Source organism: Pelodiscus sinensis, chromosome 32 (assembly GCF_049634645.1).
Source record: "Pelodiscus sinensis isolate JC-2024 chromosome 32, ASM4963464v1, whole genome shotgun sequence".
In the NCBI taxonomy this organism is placed as follows: domain Eukaryota; kingdom Metazoa; phylum Chordata; order Testudines; family Trionychidae; genus Pelodiscus; species Pelodiscus sinensis.
Window position 1 is genome coordinate 10,513,279 of NC_134742.1, and position 21,607 is coordinate 10,534,885.

The 21,607-nt window shown below is 51.6% G+C and overlaps 2 protein-coding genes across 2 annotated transcripts; both read right to left on the minus strand.

The window, feature by feature from the left end:
* Positions 1-1,644: 1,644 nt before the first annotated feature.
* On the minus strand, positions 1,645-15,738 carry LOC102445562 (uncharacterized). The gene is given in 6 exon segments (XM_075913990.1): positions 1,645-1,886; positions 1,889-3,115; positions 3,397-3,510; positions 5,264-5,390; positions 5,895-5,990; positions 15,603-15,738. Coding segments are annotated over 5 exon segments (1,665 nt in total). The 5' UTR covers positions 5,919-5,990; positions 15,603-15,738; the 3' UTR covers positions 1,645-1,713.
* A 56-nt stretch (positions 15,739-15,794) lies between these two features.
* Positions 15,795-21,272, minus strand: LOC102461922 (uncharacterized). Its single transcript, XM_075913899.1, is given in 5 exon segments — positions 15,795-16,120; positions 16,123-17,988; positions 18,282-18,395; positions 19,010-19,136; positions 21,086-21,272. Coding segments are annotated over 5 exon segments (2,295 nt in total). The 5' UTR covers positions 21,110-21,272; the 3' UTR covers positions 15,795-15,956.
* Between the last annotated feature and the right edge of the window lie 335 nt (positions 21,273-21,607).

A 21,607-nucleotide genomic window follows, 5' to 3' on the forward strand; every position in this document is an offset into this window, starting at 1 on the left:
AGGTTAGGGGTTGGGGTGATGGGAGATGTAGGAGTCAGCAGAGTGTGTGAGGGGCTCCGGGCAGGGGATTAGGGTTGCGGGGGGTGCAGGAGTCGGGGTAGGGGCCTTGGTGTGGGAAAGAGACTGAGGGGCGGCTCTAGGGCTGTGTGAACTTACCTGGCCAGGACTGGGCTGCTGCAGCCGGGCACCCGTGGTTGGATGGGGGCCGAACCAGGATGTTCTCTGGCGGATTCTCCCTCCTGTCCAAACCCTGCTGCGGCAGGAGAGGGGGCTAGAGGGGAGCCAGACTGCTGTGTCTCCACTGGGATTGGGGCCAGGTTGCCACAATCGGACAGCGGCTGACTCCTTCCTCCACCCCCGCAACCAGGGGCAGATGAGAGTTTTGCGGGACCCAGGGCAGCACAATTTCACAGTGCCCCCCTTTGGAGAAAAAATAAAAAAAAAGGCGTCGCCCCTGTGCCCACTTTCCCAGTAGCCCCTCTGATCATGTGAGCTACCCCTCCTCATCCCCCTCCTAACACCTCCCTCTACACACCTGCCCTGCCTCTCTCCTCTGGTGGTGGTCCCTCCCCGGCAGGTGTCTGCCCTTCTGCTTCACCCCCAGAATCCACTGGCACCTGCACCCTCCTGGTGCCTCCCCCTTCCCTCACTGCCCCTGCCCCCTTTTTCCTTGATGCCCACCCCCTCACCACCCTCTGCCCCGTTCCACTCATATGCCTATGCCCTCACACGACTTGCTCCATCCCCGCCTTCCTCATGCCCACCCCTTCCTTCAAGCCTTCTCCCAGCACCTCTCCCCATCCCCCAATGCCCTTCCCCTCTCCTCTCCCAGCATCACCCCGTCCCCCGTCCCAGTGACACCGCCCCTCCTGCCCTTTTCCTCATTGTCTCCACTTGTCGTCCCCCCTCACCCCGGCATGTGTGTCTCCTCCACCCTGTCTCTTGGTGCCTTCCCCTTTCTTCTTCTGACCTGCCTCCCTCCCATCAGCACAAGCCCCTTCCTCCTTCCCCTCCCTTCTGCCTTCCAGTTTGCAGGACTGGAGTCTGCTGTGATCGGGCCCCAGAAGTCCCTGCAGGACGTGCCGGACCTGGAGCTGAGCCGTTTGGTGTTCGCAGCCCCTGCCCATCACGACACAACCGCCCCGCCTCTAGCCAGGCTCTGCTCCCCCACACCCCGCTCGGCGCGTCGCCTTCCTCCTCCAGAACCCGCCCCACCACTGCTGCTCCCAGCTTCTGAATTCATCACATACCACATTCGCAGGCTGCGTTGTAGTTCAGAGTTCAGCCTGGGTAAGAGGAAACTGGCACAAAATTCAGGGGGCAGATCCAGAGCTCTGTCCCCCCGAACCCCCCATTAGGGGCGGCACGTCCATATAGGTGAACTAGGCGGTCACCTAGGGTGCCAAGTTAAATGGGGCGCTAAATGGTGGCGCAATATCTTTGAGGGGTTTGGAGGTGGGGGTGCCGATTGCATGGTTTGGCTAGGGCGCCAGTTGCTGGCAGCTAGTCTAGGGCCACCCCTGCCCCCAGTTCCACTTCCTGACGGAAGCACTTAGGGGGTCTCTCTCCAGTGTGGCTTGCCTGATGTTTAAGAAGGCCGATCGGTTTCATTTTTTCCCACAGACCCAACATGTGAACAGCATCTCTCCTGTGTGGATTGCCTGTTTAATATGGTCTGACCTATCTATGAAACTTTTCCTGCAGTCCACGCACTTACAGGGGCTTGTCTCCTGTGTGGATTGCCTGATATTTAATAAGGTCTGACCTCCACATGAAATGTTTTTCACAGTCCAGAAATGTACAGGGCCTCTCTCCTTGGTGGACGCATAGATGTTTAAGAAGGGCTGACCTCTCTATGAAACTCTCCCCACATTTCAAGCGCTTATTTGCCCCATGTGGATGGCCTGATGTCTAACAAGGTCTGACCTACGAATGAAACTTTTCCCGCAGTCCACACACTTATGGGGTCTGCCCCCGGTGTGAATTGCCTGATGTCTAACCAGGACTGACTTCCACCTGAAACTTTTTCCACAGTTTAAGCACTTATGAGTTCTCTCTACAGTGTGGTTTGCCTGATGCGAAAGAAGGTCTGATACATTTCCAAATCTTTTCCCACAGTCCATGCACTTGTGGGGTCTCGACCCTGTGTAGATGGCCTGATGTTTAACAAGGTCTGACCTCCGTATGAAACTTTTCCCACACTCCAAACACTCGTGGGGACTGTCTCCCGTGTGGATGGCCTGATGGTTAATAAGGTAAGACCTCTGCATGAAACCTTTCCCACAATATAAGCACTTATGGGGTCGCTCTTCTCTGTGAACGGCCTGATGTTTCACAAGGTCGTACCTTTCTTTGAAACTTTTCCCGCAGTCCAGGCACTTATGGGGTCTCTCCCCAGTGTGGATCTTCTGATGGGCGACAATGGCCGTTTCGTCTTCGAAACTCTTCCCGCAGTCTGAGCACTTCTGTCGTTGCTCTTCTGTGTGGGGGGGCTGATGTTTGTTGACCTCTGACTGATCCCTGAAACTTTCCCTGCAGTCCACGGACACAGGTGGTCGCTCTTCTCTGTCCGTGGCCTCGGGCACGATGGACATTGACTTCCAAATGAAACAGTTCCAGCACTTGAGGCATCTGTCGGGATCCTCTCCTGCGTGGCTTCTCCCCGAGCTATCGAGCTCTGAGTGATTACTGATGATTTTCGCAGGGGCCAAGCATCGAAGGGGTTTCTCTCCAGAATGGATTGTCTGGTGTGTGACAAGGTGGGATCTCTCACTGAAGCCTTTCCCACAGTGGAGGCAGTAATAGTGCTTCTCTCCCTTTAGATTTATGTCCTGGGATGGGGGAACCTCGTCTCCTGCCCCACATGGAACAGATTCATCCTCTTTCTTCACTGGGTGGCTTCCCAGCAGCCTCTCCGGCTTCGGCCAGTTTCCCCAGGCTTCTCCTTGTTCCAAGCACTGGGAAAAATTCCCTTCAGCTCTTCCCACAAAGGTCGCCTGCGGTTCTGTCTTCCCAGGAACGTCCTCATATTGAGTCTCTTCCACCTTTACACGCACTACGTCAACTTCCTGATTGGGATCCTCTTCCTCCTTGACACTCACGGTTTCATCACCTGCTGGGAGAGAGAGACAATCCAGGCTGGAGTCATTGAGCTGGGAAGAAAGAGGAACAGAATCAAGGGAAAACCCAACACACTGGAGTTGTACAGACCCAGCATTTGGCTTGTCCCTCCGCTTCCCACACAACCACTCACAGGGAAGGGAACTCCCTGTCCTGCAGCTTCGAGTGACACCTGCTGATGACAGCTCTGCCCTGCCCTGCAAGACTGTAGGAAGAACAGAGGACTCTCTCACACCACAACTTTTCCCTTCATTCACCAGCGGATTTCTGTGTCACCTGTGCGGGTGCCTCTCGGGATCTCTCCTTCCTCCCCGGCCTGGAGGTCGGGCACCCAGGGCTCTTCCCCTCGTTCCAGCTGGCTGATCAGGTCAGGTTTGGGAACAGGAAACCCTGCGCAGGGGGTGAAATCAGAGCAGATCAGGACTCATGGAGGGTGGGGAGAGCGTCTGTTCCAAGTGACATTAGAATCATTGAACCATAGAGCTGTAAGAGACTTCAGGAGGTCATCAATTCCAGCCCCCTGCCCACGGCAGGACCAATCCCAACTAAATTAACCCAGCCAGGGCTTTGTCAAGCCAAAACTTAAAAACCTCTAGGGATGGAGATTCCACCACTTTGCTACGAAACCCATCCCAGTGCTTCACCACCCTTCTAGGGAAATAGTTCTTTCTAATATACAACCTAGACCTCCCCCAGTGTAACTTGAGACCACTGCTCCTTGTTCTGCCATCCGTTACCACTGTGAAAAGCGTTTCTCCAGCCTCTTTGGAACCTCCCTTCAGGAAGTTGAAGGCTGCTATCAAATCCCCCCTCACACTTCTCTTCTGCAGACTAAACAAACCCAAATCCCTCTGTCTCTCCTCATAGGTTCTCCAGCCCCCTAATCATTTTGGTTGCCCTCCGCTGGATCCTCTTCAGTGCGTCCACATCCTTCCTGTAGCTGGGGGCACAGAACTAGACACAATATTCCAGATGTGGCCTCACCAAAGCTGAATAAAGGGGAATAATGACATCTCTGGATCTGCTGGCAATGCTCCTCTTAATGCAACCTAACATGCCAGTAGCCTTCTTGGCTACAAGAGCACACTGTTGATTCATATGCAGCTTCTCGTCCACTGTAATCCCCAGGTCCTTTTCTGCAGAACTCCTACTTAGCCATTCGATCTCCAGCCTGTAACAATGCTTGGGATTCTTCCGTCCCAAGTGCAGAATTCTGCACTTGTCCTTGTTGAACCTCATCAGATTTCTTTTGGCCCAATCCTCCAATTTGTCTAGGTCATTCTGGACCCTATCCCTGCCCTCCAGCGTATCTACCTCTCCTCCAGCTTAGTGTCATCTGCAAACTTGCTGAGGGTGCAATCCATCCCCTCATCCAGGTCATTAATAAAGATATTGAACAAAACTGGTCTTAGAACCAGCACACTAGAAATCGACTGCCAACTGAGCTGTTGATCACTACCCGCTGTGCCCGACTTTCTAGCCAGATTTTATCCATCTTACCCTCCATTTATCCAATCCATATTCCCTTAACTTGCTGGCAAGAATATTGTGGGAGACTGTATCAACAGCTTTGCTAAAGTCAAATTATATCACATCCACTGACTTTCCCATATCTACAGAGCCAGTTACCTCATCATAGAAGCGAATAAGTTTGGTCAGGCATGACTTGCCCTTTGTGAATCCATGCTGACTATTCTGGATCACTTTCCCCTCCTCCGTGAGTGGAACCTGTCCCTGGGCTCTGCTGGGGAATGTGTAATCCAAGAAGATGGGAACATGGTCACTGAGCCCCTGGAGAGAGGCAGACGTGTGGGGAGGTGAGAGGAATTGTGACGCTCTCCCTAGGAGTTCCCAGGATCTGGGCAGTCTGGGGCCCTTGCTGACACATAATACAGACAGGAGGATACATGGCCCCTCCGCCTTGAAATCTAGAGGGGCCGGGTGGGGATGATTTAGCACGTCCATTAGGGTTTGACACCCTGGTCTCACTGCACAGGGTGCGGAGATGCAAGTCGCTCTCCCCCGGCAGCTGTGCCCATGGAACCCATTCCTGTCCAGGCCACCTGAGCAGGGAAGAACCTGACCCATGTCGGACATGCAGACCCCACGGCTCCTAATCCCCGAGAGGTCGGGACGCCCTTACCCAGCGAGGTCACCGCCTCGTAGTTCTCCTGCATGACGTCCCTGTAGAGGGCTCTCTGAGCGGGGCCCAGCAGCGCCCCCTGCCCCGGGGTGAAATACACAGCCACCTCCTCGAAAGTCACCCGCATCTGCAACAACAAGAGTCCCTCACCCACTGCCTGCGGCCCCAGCCACCATCCTGCTACTCATGGGGGAAGAGGCTGAAAAAAGCAAAATCCTACCCACCCCATGCTCAGAGGAGCCAGAAGGCTGAAGGAGGTGGGAGAAGGGGAGAGCTCCTTGTGCCCCCAGCAGACAGGGCAGGGCAGGGCCTTCTAATTCCCCACACACCTGCCAGCCATGGGCTGAGACGGGAAGCCGAGCTGAGCTGGGGAGAGGAATCCCGACAGCTTCCCTTTCACAGCCTGTAGTTCACAGCCGCCTCTGGCCAGGGGGGAAAGGCTCTGCCACTGGGAGTCTGGAAAATGTTCCCAGTTCTGCCCAGGGTGGTTGTGTCCTGTTTGAGAGAATAGGAACGTCCCCTCCTTCCCGGCTGCCAACGGGCCTGCTCAGGAAAGTCAGCAGGTTTACCCCACCCTGTCTCCTCCCTGCCTCTCCCTCCCCCCGCCCAGCAGCTCCCTGAAACCCCCTACCTGAGCTGACTCCATCCCAGCCATTTCTCGGTCCTGGCTTGAGAGGACGGGCTGATCTGGAGTAAAATCTGGATGTAATTCTTAGGATTCTTCAGCCTGTCGGGGTGAGAGGGGGGATCGGGGAGGTTACAGAAGAGGCTTGTCACAGCCTGATTCCTCCTCTCCCCCCAGGCTCTTTAGACCCTCCCAGGAACAGCATCTCTGAGCCAAACAGCAGTAAAAGAGCAGAATCAATGGAGTTACTTGGGGGACTGCCCCACATGCTGTTGGATCCCTTCCTGCCCCTCCCCCCTGCCGACACAAACACCTTTGCAAAGAACAGAGCCCTTTGGTGGTAGCAGCTACTGACTGAGCCTTCCTGTCCTGTCCCAAGGACAAGCAGGCAGAAGCTGATCCCATTCACACACCTCCGCTGCCAGAACCAGCCGAGACTCTGGTTTGACACCGCTTTGGCTGAGATCTGAAGCCTGCCTGGAAATCAAAGCAGGGTCCCAGGCTGCCCCCGACACTCAAGAGACAGGCTAAAATCACAGGTGGGCCTTTTTTAAACCAAATAAGAAGCTGGAAGCGGAGTGACCCCTCAACTTCTACCCCACGGGGAAGAGGTCTAGGTTGGATATTAGGAAAAAACTATTTCACTAACAGTGTGGTGAAGCACTGGGATGGGTTCCCTAGGGAGGGGGTGGAATCTCCATCCCTAGAGGTTTTTAAGTCCTGGCTTGACAATAGGGTGGCCAGGTGTTCGGTATTCACCCAGAGAGTCCGATATTTTTGCTTCTTGTCCGGTCAAAAAAGTCAGAGAATTCCCCGGCCAGGAGGCGAAAATGCCAGACACCTGGCAACCCTGCACACACTCAGCACCCCCACTTCCCACGCTCTCCTCTGGCCCCCAACACCTGCAGCCCCCTCAACCCCAGCCCCCATGCTTACCTGGTTCCCCAAGGCTGCCAGCACAAAATGGCTGCTGACCAAAAAACCTAGGGGAAACAATGCTTCCCCTGGGTCTTAGTGCTCAACCGCTCCCATTTCTATCCTTGCACTCACTCTTAAAGGGGACATCCTGTTTTAATGCTGTTTTATTTTCATTTTCATTTTTTTTTGGCTTAATAAGTCCTTGGAGTCTTTTTTTTTCTCAATAACTTTGGTCTCCTCACTGTTTTTTCCCCTTCAACAGAATTTTTTCCTGTTTTTTTGGGAGGGGCGGGGTGTTAGGTATTTTTCTTTCAATCATCTGGCAACCCTACTTGACAAAGCCCTGGCCGGTTTATTTAGTTGGGATTGGCCCTGCCTCCTGAGGTCTCTTCCAGTCCTAGGATTCTATGAGAGCTGCCCTTATTTCTCGCTCCATCCTTTCTCCCATCTCTCCGTCCCCTGGCTCTTCCTGTGGTTTCAGGGTTTTCTCTTACATTCCCTGACAGCAATGCCCTGCCTGGGACAGTGGTTGAGGCTTGAGAAGTCAGGGGTGGTGGGGGTGCTGGCCAGGCTGGGGACACTGCCCAGGGAAAGGCTCCTGAGAAGTAGCGGGAATGTTCCCGCTTTACAATATGTAACTGCTGCCAGGGCTCTGGGATTTTGCAGGCAGCCGGGATCCCCACTAGGGCTGTACTAGGGTAGTCGCTTGATCAAGAAGCAAAAGTTTATTGGTTAGTGCTACAGACCAGCGTTTCTCAGCCAGTGGTACGAGTTCCCGTAGGGGTACTCGAGAGAAGTCTGGGGGAAGAGGGATACATCAACACAACTGAAATTTGGAGAAAACATAGTTTTCCAGCCCTTTATCTTTTTTGTACTTTTTACACCAAAAAACTTCATCGCCTGCCCGGCTATGATTAAATTGTTTAAACAAATGTGTTGCAATGGAAGAAAAAAATTGTGTGTGTCTGAAAACTGTAGGTACTGGTATATATATGGGGCAATTTACAAAAAAATGTTGAGAAACATTGTTATGGACTACACGCATTTCCCTCCCTTCCCCATTCTTGCCAGTACATTTTTTAGCAGGCTGGCCAGCAGCCCAGCTCCATCCTGGCTCAGGCCGGGTTCAGGACCTACCCCCGCTGCGGCTCTGCTTTTCAAGTGTATTAGGAGCCAGCTGGGCAGATAGCTCTGCTCAGTTCCGGCTCACACTGGGTCTGGAGCTCAGACTTCCCCTTAGACAGGGGCTGCTGCCACCCCATGCTGCTGCCTCTTTATCAGAGGCAGCAGTACAGGGCGACAGGAAGCTGGTTTTTAAACAGGCTCCCGTCGCAGACCAGTGCCCACCTGGCACCTTGCACTGCTGATACAGAGGCAGCAGTGTGGAATGGCAAGGGGTTCCTTGGGAGTGGAGCTGGAGCGCACTGGCTGCCGGCACTGGACCCGGGGACTATAGAACAGTCGAGGAACTTATAAGAATTTCTGAGGTTATTCGACTATTCAATTAACTGATATTTAACATCCCTAATTCCCACCGCTTGCTCCTCCTGGGCACGGCCAATAAACCCACTGCACTGACACCTCCCTGCCCCTGGAATTTGCCACATCCACTGGGCATGGCCCTCTGGGGGCATCACCCATTTAATGCCACCAAATCAACAGGTGAGACAGGTGACAACCAGATCCCAGGGAAGGAGGAAACTTACGCTTCTTCCAGGGAGTCCCTGATAGCAACAGGGAATCTGGGGTGAGGGGCCCTGTTCCCAGACAGAACATGGGGGGAACCTGTCTCACCCCAATACGGTCTGTGTGGGAGTAGCTCTGGGAAGAGGTCGGATCAGGCTGCGGTTTGGCGGCAGTGCACTCCTTGTCTGTGCACCAGGTTTGCTGACTATCAGCCTTGGGCCTGACCTTGGAGCTGTCCCGTGTCAGCACTTTGCCACCAAGTACCTGAAGGCGAGTCGCCAGGCCCGATAAACCCCTGGGCTCTAGACAAAACCCCCTTAACTCTGCCCCAGCCAGTGTGCTAGTCAAGGGAGCCGGCCCAGCCACTGGCCCCACGAACCTGTCACTGCACTGATAGCAAAGCCTCTCATGTCATAAGAACATAAGAACATGTCGGCCTCACCCCGGGGCTCCCCACGGGCCTTACACCCCAAGCACAATTTCCTAGTGGCACTTGGGTCCAGCTGCCTGGGGTTCACCAGGAGATCTGTACATCGCTATGGAGCCTACATGGGGATTTAGGCCCTTCATCCCAGATTGATGACCTTGGCCTGGGGTTCAGGTACCTCCGTTGCCACTGAGAACCGAGCCCAATCTCTGTGATGTGGAGATTAAAGGAGCCGCGACTGTCTTTTGGCCCACATCAGTTCTTTTTTTTTTTGCTCAACAAGTTTTGCTGCTATTTTTTGGGGGGCAGGAGGGAGGATTTCTCAAAAATAAAAAATGGGGCGTGATGCTGAAAAGTCCGGGAACCACTGAATCTATAGCATTAACAGATGAGCTTTTGCTTAGTGGTTAATCGACTACACTGTTACATCACCATGTGGCACAGTGGGAATGTTCTTAATATATTCTCAGAACATAGCATGTGCCTCAGTTTCCCCTCCATGTTACTCCAGGACCAAGGCCAGGGGTGTCCAAAACTTTTTTCAAAGAGGGCCAGATTTGATGAAGTGAACATGCGTGAGGGCCGACCATTTTGCCTGACATTCTTTGAACCATTAAAATTAAATGCAAATTAACTATTTTATGCAAAGTTTATTGCAAACAGCATACTTTTCATTTCGTCACATGGATGACAAATCTAAACAGGTGTTAAATCACTCTGCCTTTCATATCTGAAGGCTAGATGGAAAAAAAAAATCCAGGAAGCTGAAATATATGTCAGGAACATTGTAAAGTACATTACATATTATTGGTAATAAAGGTTGTCTGTCAACTTTTAAGTTCAAAAAATATGAACAGGAACATAACACCAAGTATACATGTTGTGTCAAATATATTTATAACTGATTTAGACCAACTGACATTAACTGAGATTTTACAATGTATTCATCTCAATACATATGGATTCGTTGGGGGCCATAAAAGATAGATATTGCCAAATTACCTGTGGGGCCTTATTAAACCGGAACACGGGCCGCAATTGGCCCGCGGGCCGGACTTTGGACATGCCTGACCAAGGCGGTGGGAGACAGGTGGGTGATCACTGCAGGATCAGAGGATCCTACAGAGCAGGTGTGACTGCAGCATAGCGGCTTGGGAATGAAGATGGGCCCATGGTCCTCTCCCTCCTTTGCAAGGCGCCTGCCCAAGGGGTTGGGGAACAAAAAAGGGAGGGGGAGGTCAGGTGACCTGCTTGCCAGGGGGAAGACGACCAAGCAGGGGAGAGACAACTGGGCATGACTGGGATTTTTTTGGGACTCAGCAGGGGGAGCCCAGGGCTGGGGGGGCCCCAAGCGGGACGGGGCAGAATGCGCCTGACTTTGGTGGTGACAAGATCTGTTCTGTGCTTCGTCCCCGGCCTCTCCCCCCCCCCTTCTGTTTTCCCAGCCGGCCCAGTCACGCCAGGGCTGCCGAGGTGGGAGCCTGGCCCCTGGGAGGGGCGTGGGAGGCTCCCCCGGGGGTCCCGTCCAGGTGCCTTCCCGGCGGGGAGCTCGCGGCGCTGGACGCTCCGAGCTCAGACCCAGGGCGCTGCTGGCTCTGGGGAGAGGCAGCCCAGAGTTACAGCCCTGCCGGCTCCAGCCACAGCGGGCCCCGGAGCTCCGAGCCTGGGAGTCTGCTTCACCCCGCGCCTTGGCCGCAGGGCCTGGACCCCGGCCCCCCACGGATGCGCCAGCACCCACCTCACCCCGCCCCGCCGGGGAGCTGCTCTGGGCGGGGGCTCGCAGCCAGCTCCGCCGGGAGCAGCCCGGGGCCAACCCCTCCCCCTGCAGCCCGGGGGCACCGGGGCGCCGCTCCCGGGGGGTCTCTCTTACCTGCCCCCCAAGCGCTGCCCGCCCTGGGGCAGGGGCTGGGCCGGGCCGGGCTGGGGGCGCTGCCCGGGGAGAGGCTCCTGGGGAGGGAGCAGCGGGACTGGCCCGGCCGGAGATTCCCCCTCCCGGCTGCAGCCCGGGCTCCGGGGCCCCGCAGCAGCCCCCGCCGGGGCTCGGGGATCCGGCCCGGAGCCTGGCCCCAGAGTCCCCGCGAGCAGCGGCGGCGAGTCGCTTCCTGCGGCCGGGCCGGAGCCAGCGATCGCTCCCCCCCGCGCCTGCTGCTGCTGCTGCTGCTGGGTCCTAGCGAGGCACCCGCCATCCGCGCTGCGCTGCGCCCCTGGGCCTGGCTCTGCCCCTCGGGAGCAGCCAGCCCGGGGGGATGTTTGGTGGCCGCAGAGTGGGGCAGCCCCGCCCGCTGGGGGCCTCTCGGACAGGAGTTTCTCGCACACTGAGTCACCTTTAGGAGACTCCAGGGGGATGCAGGGTTGCCAAATGCTTTCACCAATAATCCTGAACATGGCAGAAAAAACACTTAGTTGAGAAAAAGAAAACCCCCAAGGAGACAAAACTTGAGCAAACCAACCAAACAAACAAAAAAAAAAAGCTGGAGAACAAAAAAAAGGTAGCTACCCCTTTAAGAGTCTCTGCAAATCCCCAACCTTTTTGCTTCCTTTTCCCCGCCCCCCACCAGACACCTTGGAGAGAAACAGAAAATACCAGACAATTTACATGTCCAGGATTTTTCTGGATTTTTTTTTAAACCAGACGGGGGCCAGTAATAATGGACCGTCTGGGCAAAAACTGGATACCTGGCAATTCTAAAATAACTTCCTTTTCTTACGGGTTCTGTCCCATCACAAGCTCCCTTGGGAGGGAGTCAGAGCAGAGGAAGCAACACAACCCAACCTTTAAGAACTTGTGGGGTGGAGCGCAAGGGACTCAAGGCAGGGGGTTGGGATGCGGGGGAGGGGGGTGGGGGGTGGCAGGAGTCAGGGCAGGGGCTGGGGCAATGGGAGATTTACGAGTCAGCGTGGGAGTGTCAGGGCAGGGGATTAGGGCTGGGGGGCACAGGAGTTAGGGCAGGGGCCTTGGTGTGGGAAAGAGACTGAGGGGCGGCTCTAGGGCTGTGTGAACTTACCTGGCCAGGACTGGGCTGCTGCAGCCGGGCACCCGTGGTTGGATGGGGGCCGAACCAGGGTGTTCTCTGGCTGATTCTCCCTCCTGTCCAACCTCTGCTGCAGCAGGAGAGGGGGCCAGAGGGAAGCCAGACTGCGGGGTCTACACTGGGATCGGGGCCAGGTCACCACAACCAGACAGTGGCTGACTCCTCCTTCCACTCTCCCGCCCTCCCACCCACCCCATGCAACCATAACGGGTATTTTTGGTTCAACCATCTGGCAACCCTACAGAAGCAAGGGGTAGCTTGGGTCACCCAGGCTCACTATGGGCACGTCCACCTCTCTAACTCTGATTGTCCATGCAGCGGAAAAAGTTCCAGCCTAGGTCTTTTGAAAGAGGCAAGAGTTTTGAAAGATGTGTGCATCATGTGCTTTTCCCAAGCATCTAAATAAAAACAGCCATCTTGAGTCAGACCAAAGGTTCATCCACCTCAGTATCCTGTCTGCTGATAATGGCCAATACCAGATGCCCCAGAGGGAGGGAACACAACAGGTAAACATCAGGTGATCCCTCTCCTGTCATCCATTTCCAGAGAAACAGAGGCTAGGGACACCATTCCTACCCATCCTGGCTAATAGTCATTGATGGACCTAACCTCCATGAATCTATCAAGCTCTTTTTTGAACCCTGTTAAAGTTCTAGGGAGTGTCTAGACTACATTTCTCTTTTGAAAGAGGAATGCAAATGAGGGAAATAAAAAATGCAAATGAAGTACAGATTTAAAAATCTCACGTTTTATTTACATAACTGCGTCTGATCGCTTTTTCGAAAAAGTTTTTTTTGAAAAAAAAAAGCAGTCTAGACACGGTTCTTTCAGGGGGTGGAAAAAACCCTTTTTTAAAAGAACCCTGTAACCTCATTTTTCAGGAATAAGAGTTCTTTGGAAAAAGGGTTTTTTTCCCCCGAAAGAACCACATCTAGACTGCTTTTTTTTTTTTTTTCAGTAAAACCTTTTTCAAAAAAGCAATCAGACACGATTATACAAATGAAGTGCGAGGTTTGTATATCTGCATTTCATCTGCATTTTCGATTTCCCTCATTTGCATTCCTCTTTTGAAAGAGGAATGTAGTCTAGACGCACCCTTAGTCTTCACCACATCCTCTGGCAAGGAGTTCCACAGGTTGATAGTGCACTGCATGAAAAAACACTTCCTTTTGTTTTAAACATGCTGCTTATTCATTTCATTTGGTGACCCCCCAGTTCTTATATTATGGGAACAAGTAAATAACTTTTCCTTAGTCACTTTTTCCATACTAGTCATGATTTTATAGCCCTCTATCATACCCCATCTTTGTCTCCTCTTTTCTAAGATGACATGATAAAACACTGCACTACTGGGACACAGGCCTTAGTCTCACCCTATTGCCATTAAAACACCACATTTTGCTGCCCCTGCTCTGCCCATTTTAGTATCTGTGTAATTCTGGCTCCATAAGGGAGAAAATGTTCACACCCTAAAGGCTTTTCAGCAGGGCCCGCCCAGAGCAGTGTGAAAATATCTGGGAATGAGACAATCCAGCCCCAAGGGAGGAAATCAGGTTGGCTCCCAGTCTCCTGTTAATATTTCCTTTTGACCTGTGAATTAACAAAATTCTAGGCAGCAATAAGATATAGGTAAAGAGCGACTAAAACAATTGCTACCTTCTGGGGCTGGCAGGTGATTAAAAAATGAACGGTCATGTATGAGGCTGTTAAACAATAATCGAATACCATTTATTTAAATATTTTGGGATGTTCTATGCATTTTCAAAAATACTGATTTCAACTCCAACGCAGAATTCAAAGTACAATGATCGCTTTATATTTCTCTTTTACTAGTCTATTTAACTGGCATTGTTCAGGTTCTGGAGGGGGGGCACAGGGCAGGGTCCTGGGGGTGCAGGCTTCAATGCCGGGGGGATGAGAAGGGGCTCTCACACTTGTCTGGACTCTCAGATAGAATCATACAATACTAGAACTGGCATCTTCTGCCCTCAATGGCAGGACCATGCACCATCTAGATCAGTGTTTCTCAACCTTTTTTTTTTTTTTTTTTTTTTAAATAAAGTACCCCTTTAAAAAAAAAAGGTGTAAGTACCCCCAATACCTACTGTTTTCAGACACACAACTTTTTTTCTACCACTGCAACACATTTGTTTAAACAACTTAATCGTAGCCGGGCAGGCAATGAAATTTGTGGGTGTAAAAAGTATAAAAATAATAAAGCACTGTAAAACTTAAAACAAAAATTCAGTTTTCTCCAAATTTCACTTGTGTTGACGTACCCCCTAGACTTCTCTTGAGTACCCCAATGGTACTCGTCCCACTGGTTGAGAAACACGGATCTAGTTCATCCCTGAGAGATGTTTATCTAACCTGCTCTCAAATATCTCCAGTGATGGAAATGCCACAACCTTCCCAGGTAATTTATTCCAGTTTTTCACCACCCTGGCAGGTAGGAAGTTTTTCCTAATGTCCAACCTAAACCTTCCTTGGTGCAATTTAAGCCCATTGCTTCTTGTCCCATCCTCAGAGGTCAAGAAGAACACTTTTTCTGCCTCCTCCTTGTAACACCCTTTTAGATACAGGCAGTCCCCGGGTTACATGGATCCGACTTACATCGGATCCCTACTTACAAACAGGGTGAGGCAACCCCTCACTAGCTGCTTCCCCCCAGCAGACCAGGGAGATGCGAAGCTAGCGCCCCCACGCAGCAAACCAAGGAGACGCGGAGCAGCTTTTCTCAGAAGACACCTCAGCTTGAGAATAAAGGACTGAGGGAAGTGAGGTGTGGGAGAATAAAACTGAGCTCTGGAGAAATGTTTGGCTAGAGTATCCCCTACAATATGTACCAGTTCCGACTTACATACAAATTCAACTTAAGAACAAACCTACAGTCCCTATCTTGTACGTAACCCGGGGACTGCCTGTACTTGAAAACTGTGTTCACATCCATGCTCAGTCTTCTCTTTCCCAAACTAAAAAAACCCAAGTATTTCAACCTTCCCCCCAGGTCATGTTTTCTAGACCTTCCATCATTTTTGTTGCTCTTCTTTGGACCTTATCCAAATCTTTCTTGAAATGTGGTGCCCAGAACTGGACACAATACTCCAATTGAGGCCTAATCAGCGCACAGTAGAGCGGAAGAATGATTTCTCGTGTCTTGCTTACCACACTCCTGTTATTGCATCCCAGAATCACATTAGCTGTTTTGCGACAGTGTCACACTGTTGATTTATATTTAGCTTGTGGTCCACTCTGACGCCTAGATCCCTTTCTGCAGTACTCCTTCCTAGGCAGTCCCTTCCCATTCTGTATGTGTGAAATGGATTGTTCCTTCCTAAGTGGAACATTTTGCATTTATCCTTGTTAAACTTCATCCTATTTACCTCAGACCATTTCTCTAGTTTGTCCAGATCATTTTGAATTATGATTCTCTCTTCTAAAGCACTTGCCACCCCTCCCAGCTTGGTATCATCTGCAAACTTAGTAAGTGTCCTCTCTATGCCATCATCTAAATTGTTGATGAAAATATTGAGCAGAACTGGTGCCAAAACAGACCCCTGTGGAACCCCACTTGTTATGCCCTTCCAGTATGACCGTGAATCGTTAATAACTATAGTCTGAGAATGGTTATCCTGCCAGTTATGTACCCACCTTATAACAGCCTCACTTTTCCCACAGTCCAACCACAGATGGGATTTGCCTTCTGGATGGATTCCTGATGCTTAGGATAACTTGACCTCCATATCAAACTTCCGTCACACTCTGATCACTCATGGGGTCTCTCTCCTCTGTGGATCATCTGAGTTATAAAATTTCATCTTCCTGTGAAACACTTCCCACATTCCAAAAACCAATGGGGTCTCCCTTCTCTGTGGAGTGCTTGATGTTTACAAAACTCTGACTTCAAAATGAAACTTGGTGCACAAATTAAGCACGGATGAGGACTCCTCTGTGTGGATGGCCTGATGACCAAGAAGCTACATGAAACTTACCCAGTTGGCGCTCTTATGGGATCTTTCTCCTGTGTAGATTTTCTGATATGAAACCAAGGCTAACATCCATATGACATTTTTTTCCACTGTAAAAGCACTTTTGAGGTGTCACTCCTGTGTGCATTGCCTGTTGTTTAAGAACATCAGACCTCTATGTGAAAGATTTTCCATGGCTTAACACTCATCGTTTCTGTCTCGTGTGTGTATTAACTGATGGTTAAGGAGATCTGACCGTCGTATAAAACTTTTCCCACACTCTAAGCAATGATGGGGTCTCTCCCCAGTATGGATTTTCTGATGTACAACAAGGTCTGACTTCCTAACGAAACTTTTCCCACAGTCTAAGCACTTGTGGGGTCTTTGCCCTGTGTGGACTGCCACATGCTGATTGAGGTGAGACCTCTGTATGAATGTTTTTCCACAGTCTAAGCATCGATGGGGTCTCTCTCCTGTATGACTTGCCTGATGTTTAACAAGGTCAGTCCTCTGTATGAAACTTTTTCCACACTCCAAGCACTTATGGGGTCTCTCTCCTGTATGAACTGCCTGATGGTTCACAAGGGCAAATCTCCATCTGAAAGCTTTTCCACACTCTGAGCACTTATGGGGTCTCTCTCCTGTATGACTTGTCTGATGTTTAACAAGATCAATCTTCCGTATGAAACCTCTTCCACACTCCAAGCACTTATGAGGTCTCTCTCCTGTGTGGACTGCCTGATGATGAACAAGTTTGCATTTCCAATTGAAAGTTTTTCCACACTCCAAGCATTTATAGGGTCTCTCTCCTGTGTGGACTGCCTGATGTTCAACAAGTTCACACCTCAATGTGAACCTCTTCCCACAGTCTAAGCACTTATGGCGTTTCTCTCCCGTGTGGATTACCTGATGTGAAACAAGAGATGTCTTCCATATGAAACCTTTTCCACACTCGAAGCACTGATAGGGTTTGTCTCCAGTGTGGACTGCCTGATGAGTGAGAAGAGATGACCTCTCTGTGAAACCTTTCCCACACTCCAAGCATTTATGAGATTTCTCTCCTGTGTGGATGGCCTGATGTTTAATGAGGTCGGACCTCTGTATGAAACTTTTCTCACAGTCTAAGCACTTATGAGGTCTGTCCCCTGTATGGATTTTCAGATGTAATCCAAGAGATGAGCTCGATTTTAAACTTTTTCCACAGATTAAGCACTGGTGGGGTCTCTCTCCTGTGTGGACTTTCTGATGTGAAACAAGATCTGACTTCCATTTGAAACTTTTCCCACAGTCTAAGCACTGATGGGGTCTCTCTCCCGTGTGGATTTTCTGATGTGAAACGAGGCCTGACTTCCATTTGAAACTTTTCTCACAGTTTAAGCATTGATAGGGTCTTTCTCCAGGGTGCATTGCTTGAGGTTTAAGGTGTATCGAGCTCTGCAGGAAACTCTTTCCACAATCTGAAGTCTTATGGGGACTGTCGCCTGGGTGGACGGCTTGATGTTTAATCAGAGCTGACCTCCCTTTGAAACATTTCCCACACTCAACACGCTTATGGGGTCTTTCTCCTGAGCAGCTCGTCTCGTGTGTCCTCAGGGCTGAATTCCAATTCAGAGAGTTCCCTCTCTGATGGCACTGAGAGCCTCTCTCCCCCATTTGGCTTCCCCTGTCAGTATTAAGCTCTGAGCTGTTATTTACGCTTGCCCCATGGTCCAAGCATTGAAGGGGTTTCTCTCCAGCACCTACTGTCTGCACTGTAATACGCTCTGGGCTCACAAGAAATCCCTTCCCATAACCGAGCCATTCCTGGTGTTTCTCTTCCTTGAGGTTTGTCTGCTGGGCTGTGGGATCCTTGTGTCCTTCCCCACATTTTACAGATTTATCCATTTGCTCACTTGGATGGTTTCCCAGAAGCCTCTCCGGTCTGGGCCAGTTTCCCCAGGCTTTTTCCTGTTCCAGGCACTGGGAAACATTCTCTTCAGCTCTTCCCACAAAGGTCACCTGAGTTTCCATTTTCGCAGGAACCTCCTGCTGTTGATTCGCCTCTTCATTCTCACTGGCTGTCCCATCACCTATTGGGAGAGAGACAATCCAGGCAGGAGTCACTGAACTGGGAACAGCAACAGCACCAAGGAAAAACCCAGCACACTGAAATTGCATTCTCGTCTTCACTTCCCACACAAACACTCAGAGAAAAGGAAGCTCCTGCAGGTAACAGGACTGGTGGAAAACTGTGAACAATATCTGCTGACCACACCTCACCCCACGTGAGAGGAAGAAGTACTGAGGGCAATTACTGATACCTCATTTTTGGGACTCTAACTTTTCCCTTCATTCCCCAGTGGGTGTCTGTGTCAGTCCTCACCTGTGCGGGTGCCTCTCAGGATCTCTCTTCCCTCCGCGGCCTGGAGGTCGGGCACCCAGGGCTCTTCCCCTCTTTCCAGCCGGGCGATCAGCTCAGGTTTGGGAACGGGAAACCCTGCGCAGGGGGTGAAATCAGAGCAGATCAGGGCACAGGGAGGGTGGGGAGAGCGTCTGTCCCAAGGGACATTCCGTGAGTGGAACCTGTCCCCGGGCTCTGCTGGGGAATGTGCCACCCAAGAGGACAGGAACACGGTCACTGAGCCCCCGGGGGAGAGGCAGACGAGATGAGAGGAATTGTGACGCCCTCCCTAGGAGTTCCCAGGATCTGGGCAGTCTGGGGCCCTTGCTGACACTCACAGCTCTGCAGTTACACCCCTGCCTGTTTCTAAACCTGCAGAGCCCAGAGCCCTCCCCACGGCTGGAGCTCGTCCCAAGGAGGGAGGGGAACAGGGATTCTGGGTGCGAGTGAGAAACAACACAGACAGGAGGATACATGGCCCCTCCGCCTTGAAATCTAGAGGGGCCAGGTGGGGATGATTTAGCACGTCCATTAGGGTTTGACACCCTGGTCTCACTGCACAGGGCATGGAGATGCAAGTCGCTCTCCCCCGGCAGCTGTGCCCATGGAACCCATTCCTGTCCAGGCCACCTGAGCTGGGAAGAACCTGACCCATGTCGGACACGCAGACCCCACGGCTCCTAATCCCCGAGGGGCCAGGACGCCCTTACCCAGCGAGGTCACCGCCTCGTAGTTCTCCTGCATGACGTCCCTGTAGAGGGCTCTCTGAGCGGGGCCCAGCAGCGCCCCCTGCCCCTGGGTGAAATACACAGCCACCTCCTCGAAGGTCACCCGCATCTGCAACAACAAGAGTCCCTCACCCACTGCCTGCGGCCTCAGACACAATCCCTGTAAAATCCCACCCCCATCCTGTTTAGAGCAGCCAGGAGGCTTCAGAGGATGGGCAGAGAGATCCTCTTCCCCTCAACAGATGATAAGGGCAGGGCCTCCTCACTAAGGATGTCATGTATCGGTAATTGACTAATCCAATAGTCGAGAGGACACCCTAAGGCTGTTGCTATACTTCAAAGGCGAAAGTATTGATGCCTAGGGTCAGCTGGGGATTCCCCCGCTGACCCCGCTCTCTGTATGGCACTGCCACTTTGAAATATCTCGAGGAGCCGACACAGGGCCTCACAGCTGATTCTGGGCTCTGTGGCATTTCAAAGTGGCTGAGCCTGGGTACTGAGAGGCACTGCTGCTTTTAAGTGTCCCCTTTATCCCCCCCTTTTGCATCCTTTATTTGATAGAGGAAGCAAGGGATGGAGAGTGACTAATCAAGTATCCTGTTGACTATCCAACATCCCTACTTCTCCCTGACCACACATCTACTAGACTAGGGGTGGCCAACCAGTTAGAGACGAAGAGCCAAAATAGCTGTGGATAGAGTAAGAAGAGCCACGTATTATATATTTATTTGGATAGATAGATAGATAGATAGATAGATAGATAGATAGATAGATAGATAGATAGATAGATAGATAGATAGATAGATAGATAGATAGATAACACAAAATAAAATAGATGCCTGGTATCTATCAAAATAGATAGAGTGATAAAAATAACATTACAGGACATTTCAAACAAAAACCAATAAAAAAATTCTCTAGTCAGTTAAGAAATTCACCTCCAGTCCACAGATCTTCAGAGAACTTGACAAGGAACAAACATCAAATTTAAAAAAAAAAAAAAAAAAAAAAATTTAAAAATACAGTAATATTCTCAGCCTAAAAAAAAAAAAAGCATCCCCCCCATGTATTTTAAATTTAACACTACTGCCCTATTACATCCTGTGAGTTTTTTAAAATTAAACTGAACTGAGAAGTAAATTAGCACCATTTGAAGAGCCTGTTTCACTCCAGCTTGTTAGGCTCTGGTATGGTTTCCTCCTTTTTTTTTTACTTATGAAGATTATGGCTTTTTTATAGTTCTAAAAATTCAGGTCTGTCCCAGACTGCAAATATGACAGGTTCAAAAACAATAAGGGAGAGACTCGTATCTGAGAATAATTGTTTCAGCCTGGCAAACAATAGCCTTTTTATTTTCTTTTAAGAAACACAATGTAAACCAGGTACATGCTGATCCTTTTTTTGCCCTGGAATTGAATTATGACATCTGTGTTGGCTGCCTTATTCTGCATCCATGAAGACTTTGAGTTTAACATACGTCAGCTCCCCCGCTCTAACCTAATACCCTCCCCATCTTGTAGAGCCAGGTACACCCACCCTCCCTGCTCTAACCCAGTGCCCCTCCTCTCCCCCAGAGCTAGGCACCCTCGCCCCCGCTCTAACCTAATGCCTGGGTCCTGGAGCCACCACCTTGCACTTCTCCCTCCAGGTGCTGGGGTGTGTGCACAGAGCAGCCGGCCGTGAGCAGTCCGGGCACGCAGCTCAGAACCCGTAGGAGTCGCATTTCTTTCATCAAAAGAGCCGCATGCGGCTCAAGAGCCACGGTTTGGCCACCCCTGTACTAGCCAGAGGCTGAGGCGGAAGCCGAACTCTGAGCCACAGGCAGGGACAGGAATCCCGGCAGCTTCCCTTTGTGTTTCCCAGCAACCTCTGGCTGGGGGCTCAGGTCTCAGCATTGGGAGTCTGGGCCATTTTCACAGCCCTGCCCAGGGGGGCTGGGGCCTGGGTTAGAAATGGGGGCGCGGTCACACCCTGCCCATGGGCCTGCTCAGAAACTCAGCAGCTTCATCCCACCCTGTCTCCTCCCTCCCACGTCCAGCAGCTCCCTGAACCCCCTACCTGAGCGGGCTCCATCCCGGCCATTGCCTGGCCCTGGCCCCTGGCAGACGGGCGCTCTGGAGCGAACTCTCGACGTGTCTCCTCGGCCTGTCGGGTAAGAGGGGAGATGAGGGAGGTGTCAGAAGGGGCCTGAGTCCCTGTCGCACCCCCAAGTCCCCACCCCTGCAGACACACGCTGAGACTCTCTGGCTCTGCCCTGTGGGAAGAAACCCAGTGAGTCTGTTACCCCCCTGGCCTGGCCCCTCCCGCTAGAACAAAACCCACCAAGCCTCTTTGAACCCCCCCCCCCTCGCAGCAGCATCTCTGAGCCCCACGCTGGGGAAAGAGCAGAATCAAAGGAGCCATTTTGTTACCCCCCAGTGTCGAGTCACCCCCGCGCGTGCCCCCTCCCCCTTCTAAATCTTTCTCCGAGCACTGCCCGTGTCTCAGTTCCTGCAGGGGTTACTCGTGTATCAAGGGGCTGGGATCCGGGTGTGAGATTTTTGTGGGCACCCTCGAGAAGGAGGGTGGATCCACAGAGCA